The sequence below is a fragment of the Aspergillus chevalieri genome, chromosome 4 (genome assembly GCF_016861735.1).
Source record: "Aspergillus chevalieri M1 DNA, chromosome 4, nearly complete sequence".
NCBI lineage: Eukaryota > Fungi > Ascomycota > Eurotiomycetes > Eurotiales > Aspergillaceae > Aspergillus > Aspergillus chevalieri.
Genome location: NC_057365.1, coordinates 2,244,901 through 2,259,697, shown reverse-complemented (window position 1 = coordinate 2,259,697; position 14,797 = coordinate 2,244,901). Strand labels below are relative to the sequence as shown.

Here is a 14,797-nt window from a genome sequence, read left to right as displayed (position 1 = left end):
GAGAAAAGTCCTCAAAGTCTACGTCAACAACCGACAGGCCAGCTATTCAATTGCTTCCAATATAACATCAAAATGGACAGCATCGTAAACGATAACAGCAACGGCAACGGCACGGAGGGCCTGGTAGACGCCCGTTCGGGCATGCTACGTCTCCAAACAGAGCTGACAGACAAAATCGAGCCTCAAGATACCCAAGACCTCTCCCATCTCTGCCTGACCCTCGAAAATGGCCATGTGCAAGCTGGAACGTTGCGAGAGGAGATTGAGCAGCGCTATGGATCTATAGGTCTGGAGGTTCTGGCGGCTGCTGAGAACCCTAGTCAGCACTACTTTAGTCGTATGGTTTTCCTATACTTGATTTAATTGATATGGTTGATTACAAGTAACTGACTGAGAGGGCACAGGAAAAGGATTTGTGATCACATACCGCCATGAACACATCGAATGCCTCTATGGCTCAATGACCACAGCGAACCTCGTCACCCTCAAGGCCGCTTTGAGCTGGCTAGTCATGCACAGAAGGACATCCGTTGCCAACCAGATGAGCGTATCATGGGGAGCATGGGAGAAGGACATATTTGTTCTCTTGCCCTTGGTTCCCGTGGACTGGCCGCAGAGCTGTTGGTGGAAGATGCTTGATTCAGGAATTGTGACTTCCCTTATTGAACTTGATGACTATGACGACTGTCCCAACGATGATGATCACGACGATGTCGACATTTCTGAAATTTATGACCATCTGAGGGCTTTGATACCGCAGCGGCCACTTCTCAGAACCACATCTGATGTGATGTCCCTGCTTGCTGGGGTGACTTGTCCGGTTCAGGTAGGGCAGGGGTATATTCTGTGTGGTCCTTATTCGGCTATGATTCCTATTACAAGACAAGACAATGGGTCTATTTTGTGGCATTATGAGAGGAAAGAAGCCCAGAGCCCTGAGTTGCGCGTCGATGATTTGGAAAGTCTTAAGAGCGAATGGTATCAGACGTTTGATTTGGACTTTCTCATAAACGCACCAGCGCACATAGGCTGGAGTAGAGAAGATGAGCTACTTCTGGGTACCGATCAACATACCCACAAGACGGCGTGGTCACGCAGAGCAAGAAGATCCCCGCCAATCCAGATCACAATTCAGCTCTCCTACCATGGAATATTTCCATTAGATCCTCCAAAGAATTACCTTCGCATGGTCAACAACAGCAAGCGCCACCCATGGATTCTCTACGACATATCAACCAAGCGCGCCTGGCTCGTCCCGGAGGTCTGCCTCCTGCCGTACATGGTCTGGCTATACAGCCGAGAATTCGATAGCGGCAAGAATGGCCCCGTAGCTGCCCCGTCCCCCAATCCAGAGAACGCTTGTCGCATTCTGACCGAAAGCAAAGATAATCTTGTCTGGGGGGTTACAGTGAAACGCCTGGTCACTTCGCGGCCAGTTTGTCGCAGCTAGCTTCCCAACCATCCAGTGGAAACCGGATTAAGGACTACCAATTGATGGACATAGTCACCGACGCAGGGACAAAGCTTGGCGTCCACACCATCAAGTTCCAGCCTCGTGCCGGTTGGACTGTCTTGCTTGACAGGATCCCCTGCCTGATAGGCTTGAATATTCACCGATAGTCGTTCGAAAGCCATCAATTCCCCTTGCAACCATTTGCCCACGGGCCGGAACTACCTCGCTGCTACAATTAACTTTATAAACGAAATCTCAGTGGCAGATTAAGAGCATTTACAAATAAGCAGCTTCCGGCTACTTTTCGCGGCGTTTGGTTTGCTTCGGCAGAAGTTCTGGCGACGTGTAATCATGATGGGAAGTCTGATGAGGGCCTTTGGTAGAGCCCTAGCTTCGTGCGACCCATTGTGAGATATATAAAGAGCAAGTCGCTAGTTGCGCCTGCGCAGGAGATTCCGGAAAATGGTGGTTGTGGCTTTTGGTGACAAGAGGACCAATCGCTTTCCTTTCTTGCGAGGTTCATGCCGTGCTCAGGGCTCAGGTAAGCATGATATGTTTAATTTGTTGTTGCTTATTGCTTGCTAACGTGTAGAAACTGAGGGATTCTGAAGCAAAGCTATGTTTAGACTTGGTGTCTGTTGTTAGGGTTCGGTGATTCTCTTGTCTCATGTTTCCTTGAGCATATGGATACCTTGAATACTTAAGATCCAGCCTCTAAAACTCACTGAGTATCTTCAGCCTGAATCTAATGCTTGCTTTTCAAGCCATAGTACGCATACAATTAAATCCATACGTAACATGAAGAATAACTCTAATAAGCAACACAAAAGGATCGGTGATAATCGGAAGCTGCACGCCAAGGAATCCGCCGCTAAGCACTCATGTCCGAATATGACAGGAAAGATTTGCCATCATAATGCACAGAGATTCGGATATTGCAGCACATAGGTATTGGTATCATAACTCCAACGAGTACTATTCTTTCGTTTGATCAGGTTGATCCTGCCCTTGGTATCGCCTTCCCTATAGGCGATCCACATAAAGCTATCATGAACTGCCAGGGTTAGACCCGACCAAAGCCCAAGACTGTAATATTGGGGTGGAGGGAGCGAGCTGAACAGTGTATCTTAGCACTCCTCACTCCTACCGACACGATCATAGAACGCCCCGTATCTCATTCGACCAAGAAGACCATTCGAGGTTCCAGGGAGCATCGCCTATCCTGCCGACGTAGGCTGTCTACCCCTTCAGGCGCGTCAGGACAGAAAAGGCAACGGCTCGAGGATGAATATATCTTCGATCATCACGATCGGCCGCAGCTGAAGACCGCTGAGCAAAGATTGCTAGAACGTATGCATGCGGCTACCCAACGGGACATTACAGGAAAATGTATCCCTAAGCCAATCATTTCACCATTTCATCCACTGTCAAGCAGTGTAATTCTTTGCCACGCTGGTGTGTATTGGATATGCTTGGGTTAAAGGGGTTTCCAATGAGTTGTTAGGACTGTCATAGCGTAGGATTCTGTGGATGATGGAAGAAAGAATCGAAACGCCGCTTTGCAAACGCAGGAAGAGGTAACCATACAGAATGAATGAAGAATAATACAACAGCCATACCCTACCTATACTTGTGCAAAATCTCATGATTGGTATCAAAAGTTATTACATAGAACAACATCAAAACAACCCAAACCCGAGAATCTAATCATATCTATCATCAAAAACATCAAGACCTTTGAACGCCCTCAGTAGTCCTCCAACAGCATTCTCAAACACCATCTCCGGCACATTCCCCAGCTTCACCATGATTGAAGGATCGACTCCAACCTCCTGCGGCTGGTGCGCGCCCCGCCGCGTGAAGAAGTATTTTCCTTGATGTCGGGACCAGCTCTCGTTGATGTACGCTTGTAGCTCGCGGGAGGCGGAGTGGCGGGTTTCTTGGTAGAAGTGGGGGACTGTAGCCGTACCCGTGTGTGTCAGTTCCGTGAATGCGTTGGATGACTGGGTGAAGTCTTCCATGACATCATCAAACGAGAGGCCACGAAGGTGCAGGACAGCGAAGAGGGCGAAGGCACGTAAAGCACGAGCCTGTGAGATGGCTATGTCCCCTGTGCCGGTGACCCGGTTTATATAATCGATCATAGGCAAGGTGACGGTGATTACCTCGATGAAGGATGTTGCTGTGATCAGGACTGGCGGTTCCTTAAGCATGTTGGGATTATCTATTATGAGACGCAGAGAATGGTATGACGACTGCAAGACGGAGCAAATGATATTGAGCACTGATGAGACGCAATTCAGATCCGTCGTGTCCATGTTAAATAGCAAGTCCTTCAGCGTGCGTGAGATTGTTTGCAAAATCGGAAGACTCAGAATCCAAGCCGCCGCATTGCTAAACGCATTCTCGAGATAGGCCGGAAATACGCATTGAAGCAGGATTCCCCGCAGCGTTGGTCGAATCGGGGTTCCAGATTCATAGGTATCTGCCATCGATGCGTGCAGTTGGTCAACAAGATACACCTGCTGACCATCGATAGCCGCGCGTTCAGAAACCCCTTGCACGAAGATGATCAACGTCCTTGCCACCTTCTCAGCAGACAATTTTGGCTCGTAGCTCTTCAATCTTGCCACAATATATGATGGATCTGTCGAAGGAAGAGGGAACGAGGTAGGATCGGTGAAGAATGGGTCGATGGGGCTTATGTCTCTCGAATGCTGCTGCAGGAATCCGACAACGCGGTGGACAAAGTCCACATAAGCTCCTTGGACTGATTGTCCGCTATTCCCCAGTTCCTGATAGTTGGCCTTCATCGAAGACATCAGTTTCTGGATAAGTTCCCTATATTCCTGCTTCGTGGTCAAAAAAATCGGGCTTTTGATGTCTTCCAGGTTCTGAAGGTGCTCCCGCATATTGGCCAGTAGGCTCGAGATGAGTGACAATCTCCGTTGGCTGAAGTCTTCCAGTGTAATGGAATAGCCATCGACTCGATCTCTGGAGAACGGCAGATTCTCAAGCAATGGATCCATATAGAGCTCGTTCAACAAAGCTTCTGTCAAACGATGCTGGAACTTCAACATCGACGTCCTCTCCACCAACGTTGACATCCACATGCCCAAAACCAGGGGTTTGCATTGAACAAGGAGACTGGCATCTTTCCTAATACAACTCGCCAGAAACTGAGGCATGAACTTCCTAGTCTGCACCGTAGACCGAAGTGATGCCCAAGAATCGCCATCATAAGGACCAAGGAAATTGTCCCAATGCCGCAGTTTATGGTTCACAAGCACTTGAGCAACGGAAGTCCAGCAGTCCATGACATCGAGGAGGATTTTGTCCTCTGGAGAATGGTCTTCACCGAAGCAATTTGATACTAAACGCGATACAGCCGGGTAGAAGACCTTTTCCACATGCTCGACTGCTTCATTTATCGGGATCAACTCGTCCCCATCGTCCCCATACGCGGCGGCTTCAATAGCAGACCAGTCCCCGTACTCCTGACTGTCGTCTTCTGCAGATACTAGAGCTGGAGCTGGAGCTGAAACCGGAGCTGGGACAGGAGAATCGCATTTCTGGATGTATGTTACGATCACTTGGAGAGCTTCGGAAACAACAGTGTTCACACGTGCAACCCTAGAATTGAATAGCCCCAGTATTGCCTTGATAGGCATCTTTGATACAATCTGTCGCGCATGCTCCAGAGTTGATGCTAAATGGACAGCGCTTTGCAACCCGCCAATGGCAACCTTCAGTAACGATTCAATTTGCCGTTGATTTTGCGTTATCGTGCTCTCGATCAGTTGTTTGGAGAACCGACTGTCCGCGTTGCCTTGCGCCTCGATTTCTTTTCGGGCCAGGGAGTGCTGTTTCAAGAGCTCAGTAACGAAATAACTGTGCCAATCGGCGAATGGTTCCAGCCCCGAAACATCCTCATCCATCGATAGCTTAAACCGAACAAGTCTGATCCACGATCGTATGCTGATATCACACGTCTCACGGTGTGAGCTAGCAGGATGCACGAGATTCTTGATCGCCTCGAGTCGAGGACGGCATCCGTCAGGAACGGCGTAATACAGAGTACACAGAAGATCGTGGTGATTTCGTAGAGCATCTAGATCTTCATGTCGAATGGGCATCTCCTTGGGATAGACTCTACCATGGTTTGGTAGCAGACGCCAGGCAAAATTTCGTACCTTCTTCTTGTCGTAGGTCTTGGACAAAAAGCGCAGTCCGCTAGCTATGATCTTCAACAGAACATGGAAGCACGGCTCTCCTGATCTGACCTCCAGCGGAGGGTTGCGATCCAGTTCTTCCAGGAAAGCGGGAGATCCGAAACTCTCTTCATGCTTCAAGTTGTAAAGCGTGTTCTTCGCGAAGAAGTCGTAAAGAATGTCCAGTATCGGCTTGCAATCCCGCCATCCCCAGGAATTGATGAGATGGAAGCACCGCTGGAACAGGACCCGACCGTAACTGTTATAGGAGATGGGTTGCGCCATGAACGTGTGATCGTATTCATCCAAAACAGGACGCAGCAGCTGCTTGACAATTGGCCAGTTGTCATACTCTTGTCTGAACCGGGACCCGATTCGAGCGATTCCAGACTTGTCTATTTCGTTGATAGGCAGCGTCGTGAAGAGGCTACGCCATCCCTTTTCAAGCGATCCGATATCTTTCGAGGTACTCAAATCAATATAATCCGGTAGCAAGTAGAGCTCTGCGGCAAAACTTTCAAAACATTTCTTGAACAAATCAGAACTCCCCAATACATGCCGGGCAACAACGTACGCTTCGACAGCTGGATGATCATCACGGATACCGACTTCACGATTTTCACGATGTCTTTGCTCATCAAGGCACTTGCGGATATCTGCAATGCCTAACGACCTCGACAAAAATGTGACGGCCTGTTTCGAAGCCGATTTGACAAGGTCCATGACCTTGCTTGCAACAGTATCATTGGCCAAGCTATCCCGAGCGATTTGAAAAATCTGGTTCGCGAACACCACATTGTACAAAGCAATTTTCGTTAGGTGATTGTTATTTCGATTGGTCGTTGAGGTCAAGGCTGCCAGATGATCGTTGAGACCGGAGACAAGATCATGAGCTCTTGTTACAAACTCTGACCTGTCAATTGGATCGATGAATGACAAGATTTCTGTAGTGTATTTGATGATCGACCTGTATATTCCGTAGGGATGCTGATTTGAGGAGCTCTCCGAGCCTGGGTCCGGGCTGGCTGGATTGTGCGTTTCGACTCCTTCAACAAGCCTCGCAAAGGCAACCCCTAGTTCCGAGGATACGGTGTCATTCCAAGCACCCCAGCGGAAATCCCGACCCCCAATTGTTATATGGCAAAGACCAGCATCCTCATCCATATCGCGCGAGCTCAGCTCAAGAGAACGGGCAAACTCGCCACTTCCCACGAATGTAGACTCATGGAAGAAGGTCCCAGGATATAGAGGGGCGACGTCGAAATCAATCGTGTACGTGCGCTGGAATCCAGATAGCTTGCCAGATGTTCTGGGATTCGGCTGTGGGCCATCGGCATCGACATCTATCACAGAAAGCACAGGGTTAGGCGACGAGATTGTTGGCGGTTCTTGGCGCTCAATCGTGTCGAGATTGAGTCTCTGTGGAGGACGCTTCTTGAGCTGACGGCGTCTTGGTTGAGGTTGGGCGTTCAATGAAGTACCATTGAACCTGGATGAGCATTCAGCTGGAACTGCTGCTTTCTGAACGGCACGAGGTGTAGCAGACGCAACACTGTCAGAAAGGAACCGATCTAGCGTTAGATTCGGCCTCTGCATTTGATGTGCGCGTCTACGCCAATAATCTTGATTCAGCACAGACAATGATCGTTGAAATACTGAAGGTGACATGTTGCTGCCCGTATTTTCTACTTCCAATCCCGCCGGCCTTGGGGTATTTCGCTTCAAAGAAGTGATGGCAAGATTCCGACGGACGATCCATTTGTTTCCTTGCACTTCCGCTAGTCGAGGCCTCCTTAACATGATGTCTCTTTTCGACGTTGGTGCCATAGGCGCAGGGACATTCAATTCCAGAACGCGCTCTGGTGCAGTATTATTCTCCTCAGACTGGACGGCCTCCCCTGCTATGTGGACACTACTTGGTCCGGCGTCTCGAGCAGTGCGGCCTTCGGGGTTATGTCGCATATCTTGTCCATTAGTAGAAAGATTCATCAAAGGCTGCCTTTCTCGAGGTCTGCTCAGTGGCCCTAAGCGAGTCTGCCGGAGCTTCCCTCTTCGCCAGTTACGCAATGACATATTAGCATCTTCCGTGTCATTTCGCGAACCCAAATCGAAGAACTTCTTAGTTGGGCTTCGCCTCCCTCTATCTTGGCGTGAGCGCGCCTGCCGCGCTGCAACTCGGAGAAAAGCTGGCTGTTCCTGTCTAGGCCGTTCAGCCACGTCTGGAGCATCTAGAATACCTAATCTGGGAACTCTGGGAGCCCTGGAGGAAGATTGCTTCATTCCCCGCCCCTCAAGAGCTGGATCGGTCAGTCTGGCTTGCCTTTTTAGACGAGGTCGTTTTTTCTCGTTCCCGGTGCGCATAGTGCCCTTCTCGGTCCTTTGTCGTTTCGCGCCTTGCTTTCTGCTCCCAGAAGCTGAAGGGTCTCGCGGGACTGGCGGAAACATGTTGTCAATGCGATTGTCCTCTGGGATGTCATCTCCCAGATCTTGGTCAAAGGATGGATCTTCGAAACCGACCACGTCCGCCAGGGTCAATTGCTGATTCTCCTCAGTCAAAGGCCCATCATCACCACCGTCGCTTTCATCGTTATCATCGTCAGCAAGATGACTCAAAGATATTATTTGCGCTCTCGCATTTGGTGTTGCTCCCGAGTCAGTCTTTTTCTCGATCTTCTTCGCAACGCCTTTTGCATTCTCTGGCCTGTGAGAAGCAGCCCTATCACGATTCCTTTGAGTCGAACTTATTTTATCCTTTTGTTTTTCTTGATCAAGTCGGAGCCATGACGCTGGAAGAACACCTTTAATCTTACGCTGTAAAGCTTTGACAGCGCGTTCCTGGTCTTCTGGGTCATCATCCATATCAGAATTAGATTGACTATAAGAAGAGGCTGACCCTGCACTGACTGACTGGGCATCACTGGGGGCACCAGACCAGTCCATAGCACTATCATCGCCAACATCTCTAGTATTAATCCTCGGTTCAGTGACCGGTGTGTTCAACGCGGGCGGCGTGAAACCTCGGGGGAATCGGAAGCCAGACTGGGCCTGTGCGGTGTGCGCTGAGGAAATACTTCCTGATCCTGGTGGGCTAAATGGGATATCAAAGACTGAGTCACCTCGGTTAGTGACACCACTATCGATAACGAGACTAGCATGCGGCGACTGTTCCTTTTGGCCATGATGGCCCCGGTTCGGATGTGATACCTTTCGCCGCTTCACTGAATGAGGAGCTCTGGCCGAATGGCCTGGTGACCAGGGCCCACGCTGACGGCCATGCTCCGGAGTACTCTGACGTGGTCGCCTTTCGGGAATCCGAGGCTCTGCACGAGAAGATGGGAATTCAAAATCACCAACAGGACTGCTTGATGGCGGTTCGGCATTGGCGAAATCCTGACCGTAGCTTTCTTCACTTGCAGCAGCCTGTTCATACAAAGCTTGTTGAATCTGAGCAATGCGCACCGGCTTGATGCCTCCCGCCCTCATCAGACGTTGGTATTTGGCGTCTTCGAGAAGGTACGGGTGTAACTGAATGGGATTGCGTTGTCTTAGTGACCTTCGTCCCGGCTGGGATAGTTCCTGTAGTACATAATCCGGAATATCAAGGTGAGGGAGTAGATCTTCCAGATTGTTTTCCGGCCGAATTTCCTCCATGTTGTCCTCATGCTGGTTCTCCGGTTTATCCTGGGCATTCCCGCCGTCCAAATGTAGTGAATAAAGAGACGAAGGCGCAGAGGACAGGGGTGAATTGTCAACACCATCATTTTCGATGGTCTGTTGTGCGTGTTCGGTAAGTGCAGGTGTAGGTCCAGGCTTAGGGGGAAGAGAAACGGGTTTCGATTTCCGGGTAGTAAGAACTTCCGTCTGCAGTTCATCCGGTGAACTGGGAACACTCCATTGGTCATCGGCCGGTTGCTTGGCTTGCGGAGTCGAAGGTCGATTAACGTCTCGGGCTGGCAAGCTGGGAGATCGACGGGCATTCTGGTCCTTCCTTGTTGCAATGAGTGTAGCCTGCGAATCCGTCTCATCATCCGTAGTGTCATCCTTGGGGGTTTCTGCCGACGAAGTTGGTTCGTGACGCTCGTTTTCGTCCTCGTCCTCATCCCCTTGGTTCTCAGCCAGTCCGTCACTACTTTTTCGAGACACATCCACATCATCACCGTCATCCAAAAGCTCATCCTGCGATTCCTCATCATCCCCATCTTCACCTCGTAGCTCTTGTTCACTCCCCTTCCCGGCCGTAGCAGGAGCAGTCACAGCAACGGCAACAGCGACATCCCGCAGCCCCAAATTCTGCGACCCATCCACCATTTCATCCTCCTTCTTCTCCCCACTCAACTTCTCCTGACTGTCCAGTCCATCCTCCTCGTCCGAGTCCGGCACATATCCTCGTTCCCGCCATGATTCCATTTGTATGCTTGGCGCTGATGGCCCATCTCCTTAGGCGGTCATTACTTCGTTCGAGGCTTTCGAGCAGTAGATTTTCTCGCTGGCGTTTCGAAAACTTGACTGGTCGCGAGGTAAGGTCGATGATTATGATAGTCGAAGGGTGCAACAGGACTCAGGGTGTGATGTCGAAAAGTTGCTCTGCGGAAGACGCGTCGGAAATGTGGGAGACGCGACGACGGCGGAATTTGGCGATTAAACTACTTCGGGCCGGTGACTTCACCCACCACCAGCATTGAACGTTGCTTTACACTCACGCCATCATATTACTTTATATCCTTTGATATGACTCGAAATTTTATTCCGGCAGTGCTGGCCATTGGGATGGGCGTTTTCACAGGTATATATTCGGTGACGACGGTGGCAGTGCCCATCATTAATTGACAATTATGCCACAGGATACTACACCTTCCAGCCCGCATTGAAAGACCTACAGCATGACAAGAACTTCTCGAAAGAGTATGTCGTCCCAGTCACATGTCCTCTGTTTTGCGCATATGAGTATTGATCACTGTTAAAGCGACCTGAAACCCAGACAGCACCAGCAGGAATCAACAAAGAAAGAAGCACCGGCTTCTACAACATCTGGCCTCGTGGACGATTCCAATACTTCCGGGAAATAGATACTCTCCAGATGACTCGGCTATCAGCAATCCGCCATGGAATGATAACGGGCCAAGGATAGCTTTGGGTATCGGTTCTTGCAGGAATTGAGGGGAACAAAAGGATCGATCTGTGTATAAAGGGAATCAAAGACGATTCTGCGAGACCATGCTGCTGGACGACAAAAGTCGACTCGCGCCGATCTATCATGAGTCGTGACCGGTCTGGAAGAAAGGCGAACAGGACAGGATGGTCCTGTCAGGGTACGATATCAGTCAATCATATCACCTGAGCTTTGGATGGGAGAACAGAGAATTGGTTTGCAGTGGAAAAACTGTTCTTTGTAGTTTTCAATCCGAAGCGTAGACATCCTGCATGACTGGCTGACAATGAATGCTGGTTGATTTCATTCTGGTATCCAAGCACATTTCATAACGCCTCTCATACTATTAACAGTGATGTGTCGCGGAGGCTACTTCCCTAGCCTGCAAAGAGAAATGAAGATAAAAACCGTAGTGCATTCCCGTACATTAACCAATAAATCATATCCCAAATACGCCGGGCTCCATTGCCGCCCCATTTCATAATATGCATACCATCAGACTTCCTCAACAAGTTTCTTAGACCCCGTTGTATTTGCTCCAAGTAGACGCCCTGCAGGAGTACCAAGCCATTCCTCAGGGACACTCAACTGGCTACCCTGTCGATTGCTAACCCATCTTACCATGATGGGATCCGCTTTCCGTTTCTCGGGCTCTTGCGCCTCTTGTTCGCCGGGAGTAGCCTCTGCCCCTTCAGCGGCGCCGCGGCCTCGCTTCTTGGGAGGTTGTTTTCTCAACAGTCTGTTGATCGTGTCCATCTAACGCCATGTCAGAGTGTGTTAGACTAATATAATATGGCTATGCGACATACCTTTTCTTCCTCGTTGCGCTTCTCGCTGAGGTTCTTTCGCCGTCGTGCCATCTCTGCACGACGCATGGCGCGCTCTTCGGCCGTCAGATGCTTCTTTATCTGGGGTTCTACTCATTGTTAGTTTCAAAGCCCTATTAAGAAGCGCAGATGGTACTCACCCATGGGCAATTGCAGAAAGTCGTTACCCAAATTCCCTCTTTGCCGTTTTGTCATTTTGCTGATGTCTGCACCGGCGTCATCACTGTCAAGGCCCTCCTCATCTTCCTCATCCAACTCTGCATTTCCATCGTCATCAGGCTCGCCTTCTGCATCCGAATCCAACTCAGACAGTTCTTCATCGTCGTCTTCATCGTTCTCCAGCTCCAACTCCTTGGCCTCAACACTCTTGACTTGTTTTCGAGATGGCGTAGAAGTTGCAGCCGCCTTTGCATGTCGCCTAGATGGCGGTTGAGGCGGTGCATCGTCCATGTCCAAATCACCATCAGCGTCGGCATCCTCATCCTCATCACCGGCTGCGTCGTCGTCATCAACCTCGTCCTCTTCTTGGTCGCTCAAGTCTTCTTCATCGCTAGTATTAATCTCCACCAGCTTCTTTCTCGGACGGCTCGTGCGCGGTCCGGTCACGATGGGGTCTTCCGCGAAGATATTGCGTTTTGATGCGTTTGTTGCTTCGCGGAGCTTGCTCGAGGGCATCTTGAAGATCAAACGGAGAGACTTTCCTAGTCGTCCTGGAGAAACTGGGGCTCGGAAGATCGTCACAGAGGAAGAGGAGTTCGCGGAGGAGCGAGTAAGTCTAATCGACCTGGTTTCCATGTTAGAATCCGGTTCCTGGGTGGTTGCCCGCAAAGTGTGAAGGCGCAGAAAACGATGTGGGGACATGACGGCAGGTCAAAAATGAGAAATGAAGCTGATGATGGATGGATAGAAAAGAAGATGGTTCGGGAAGAGAGGCGCTGGATGTTCTTTTTATTTTCTATAGCCGTTGCATTCGGTTGTAGAAAAACGGCAGGAATGATGGAGAACAGGCTCAGGCGACAATGGAGGAGTGAAATGAAGAGTCAAACGGCAAGAGCAAAGCAGGTGAGCGCAACGGCTACAAGGCAAGAAGTGAATGACAACCTCATTGCCGTATAATAGTAACCTGATCCCATCCAACCAGCAAACATTCAAAGCACATGCACTCCGGATACACACAGACCGTCCACCCCCATCTTGTCACAGCTCATGGCAGGGCAATCGGAAAACACAGAAGCGGGATTTGACGCCGAATTAAACGAGACACTGCCAATGCGATTGCGCATACTGTTTCTTTGGGGCTGATGAACAAGGATGGTGGTGGCTTACTTGGGATCAGTGAATGCGACGCGGCAAAAGAGACCACACCACCAGTCAGAAATTGAATTGCTGCGACTCGGTAAGCAGAAAGGATCCGGGAGGCGATTGGCACTCCCACACGGCGCTTTTGATTCGATTCCGGCGTGTTTCTCTAAAAGGGCTTCCCTGGTGCTCGTCGGCGATTTGGCCCTGGCGCCGTGCTCGTTTCTGCCGGGCGGTGTGTCCTACGTGACAATACAGTACTATCATTATTACAGCCGAGGTCGCATCTCATATGCCGGCCTCACCGTCTCCGTCTCTTCATCTCTCCCTCTATCTACAAAAAAAACATCGCAGAACGTTTCTCCAGCAGGTATTATGGCTGACGACGAGACCAAGAAGCCATCCATTCCGGCATGGCAGCAAGCAAACAATACAGAGTCCACTCCCTCCGTCTCGGAGACGCCATCGCAGACCTCCGATCATAACGATATGGCCTCCCGATCAGCTCTCCTGGAGCAAGCAGCCAAGTTTCTAGAGGATGACTCGATCAAGAACGAGGCTACGGGACGCAAAATAGCTTTTCTAGAGTCGAAGGGACTGCAGGGAGACGAGATTGAGAGCCTTCTTGGGGTTTTGCGAAATGTCGAAGCCAGCAGCAACAACGACACCACTGCGTCTACATCTACGGACAACTCAGATAACGAGAAGCCATCAAACACAGAGAATGCATCCGTATCGTCTGTATTGCAGGAATCTCAAGTCTTAACTCCCTCCACATCATCGCCCCCGTCCCCAGCACCATCGTCATCATCGTCATCAACCACCCAAAGCTCACCACGCGATGTGCCGCCAATAATCACCTATCCCGAATTCCTCACTAAGCAACCCAAACCACCACCGCTTGTGTCTATCAACAGCATCATCTACACTCTTTATGGCGCTCTGGGTCTAGGGGCTAGCATGTACGGTGCCAGCGAATATCTCGTGAAGCCGATGATTGCAAACCTAACGAGCGCGCGCCACGACTTCGCCCAGAACACAAAACAGAACCTGCGCAAGTTAAACGAGAAACTCGAGCAGAACGTCTCTGTCGTGCCTCCCGAGCTCGCGACCCGTGCAGGCAGGGGATCAGAAGACTTTGATCGCGACGATGATTTGGACTCGATAACTTCTGACCCGGCTGAACTCTTCCACCGGGATATTGGCACGCAAACAACCCCTCAAGATATCACACCTCCCGCTTCGGAAGACAAGCCAACAGAGGAGAAACCTAGTCCCAATACAACGGTAACGAACCACATTAGCCGTCTCGAGAACATCAACTCCCAATTGCGCGAGGTCGCCAGCACAGAGGAGGAGTCGACCACCCAAGACGATAACCTGCGCAGCAGTCTCAGAGACATGCACTACTACCTAGACAGCTTAATCTACAGTAGCCCGACTTATAGCACGGGATACGGCTCGTGGAGCTCGACCAGCGACTCAACGAATGGTTCAGCGATGGGAGTTGCCAAGAGCGAGGAAGACGCGATTTCCGGTTTCAGATCAGAGATTCGAGGTGTCAAGGGTGCTTTGTTGAGTGCGAAGAATTTCCCTACTAGCCGGGGAAGAGTTGGTGGTATCTCTACCAGTCGGTAGTTGCACGGGGATCTTTCAGTACATATGTAGTTGTCGATATGTATGCAAGTTGTCTTATCATGTCTATATATACATCCCTAATTTAGTGATTCTGTCATTACATCTATTTGCCCTTCTATAACCTTGATCTCTACTTCCAATTCTCGTCTCTGCCTCCATATATATTCTTCCGAGGAGACCTCATACACATTTCCCAAAATCCTAGCTCAGGTACCACTTT

General features: G+C 50.1%; 5 protein-coding genes across 5 annotated transcripts; 3 read left to right on the top strand and 2 right to left on the bottom strand.

Moving 5' to 3' along the window:
• Nucleotides 1-72: 72 nt before the first annotated feature.
• ACHE_40817A (uncharacterized protein) lies at nucleotides 73-1,450 on the top strand (the record flags this gene model as incomplete). Its single annotated transcript, XM_043279058.1, has 2 exons — nucleotides 73-337; nucleotides 405-1,450. The coding sequence occupies 2 exons, from the start codon at nucleotides 73-75 to the stop codon at nucleotides 1,448-1,450; spliced, it is 1,311 nt and encodes a 436-aa protein (XP_043136775.1).
• A 1,706-nt stretch (nucleotides 1,451-3,156) lies between these two features.
• ACHE_40816S (uncharacterized protein) lies at nucleotides 3,157-10,071 on the bottom strand (the record flags this gene model as incomplete). Its single annotated transcript, XM_043279057.1, has 1 exon — nucleotides 3,157-10,071. The coding sequence occupies one exon, from the start codon at nucleotides 10,069-10,071 to the stop codon at nucleotides 3,157-3,159; it is 6,915 nt and encodes a 2,304-aa protein (XP_043136774.1).
• Nucleotides 10,072-10,392: 321 nt separating this feature from the next.
• On the top strand, nucleotides 10,393-10,730 carry ACHE_40815A (uncharacterized protein; the record flags this gene model as incomplete). The annotated part of the gene is made up of 3 exons (XM_043279056.1): nucleotides 10,393-10,447; nucleotides 10,506-10,566; nucleotides 10,628-10,730. The coding sequence occupies 3 exons, from the start codon at nucleotides 10,393-10,395 to the stop codon at nucleotides 10,728-10,730; spliced, it is 219 nt and encodes a 72-aa protein (XP_043136773.1).
• A 578-nt stretch (nucleotides 10,731-11,308) lies between these two features.
• Nucleotides 11,309-12,501, bottom strand: ACHE_40814S (PAPA-1-like domain-containing protein; the record flags this gene model as incomplete). Its single annotated transcript, XM_043279055.1, has 3 exons — nucleotides 11,309-11,569; nucleotides 11,623-11,729; nucleotides 11,781-12,501. 3 exons carry the CDS (start codon nucleotides 12,499-12,501, stop codon nucleotides 11,309-11,311), a joined length of 1,089 nt encoding a protein of 362 aa, XP_043136772.1.
• Nucleotides 12,502-13,314: 813 nt separating this feature from the next.
• On the top strand, nucleotides 13,315-14,577 carry ACHE_40813A (peroxisomal membrane protein PEX14; the record flags this gene model as incomplete). The annotated part of the gene is made up of 1 exon (XM_043279054.1): nucleotides 13,315-14,577. The coding sequence occupies one exon, from the start codon at nucleotides 13,315-13,317 to the stop codon at nucleotides 14,575-14,577; it is 1,263 nt and encodes a 420-aa protein (XP_043136771.1).
• Between the last annotated feature and the right edge of the window lie 220 nt (nucleotides 14,578-14,797).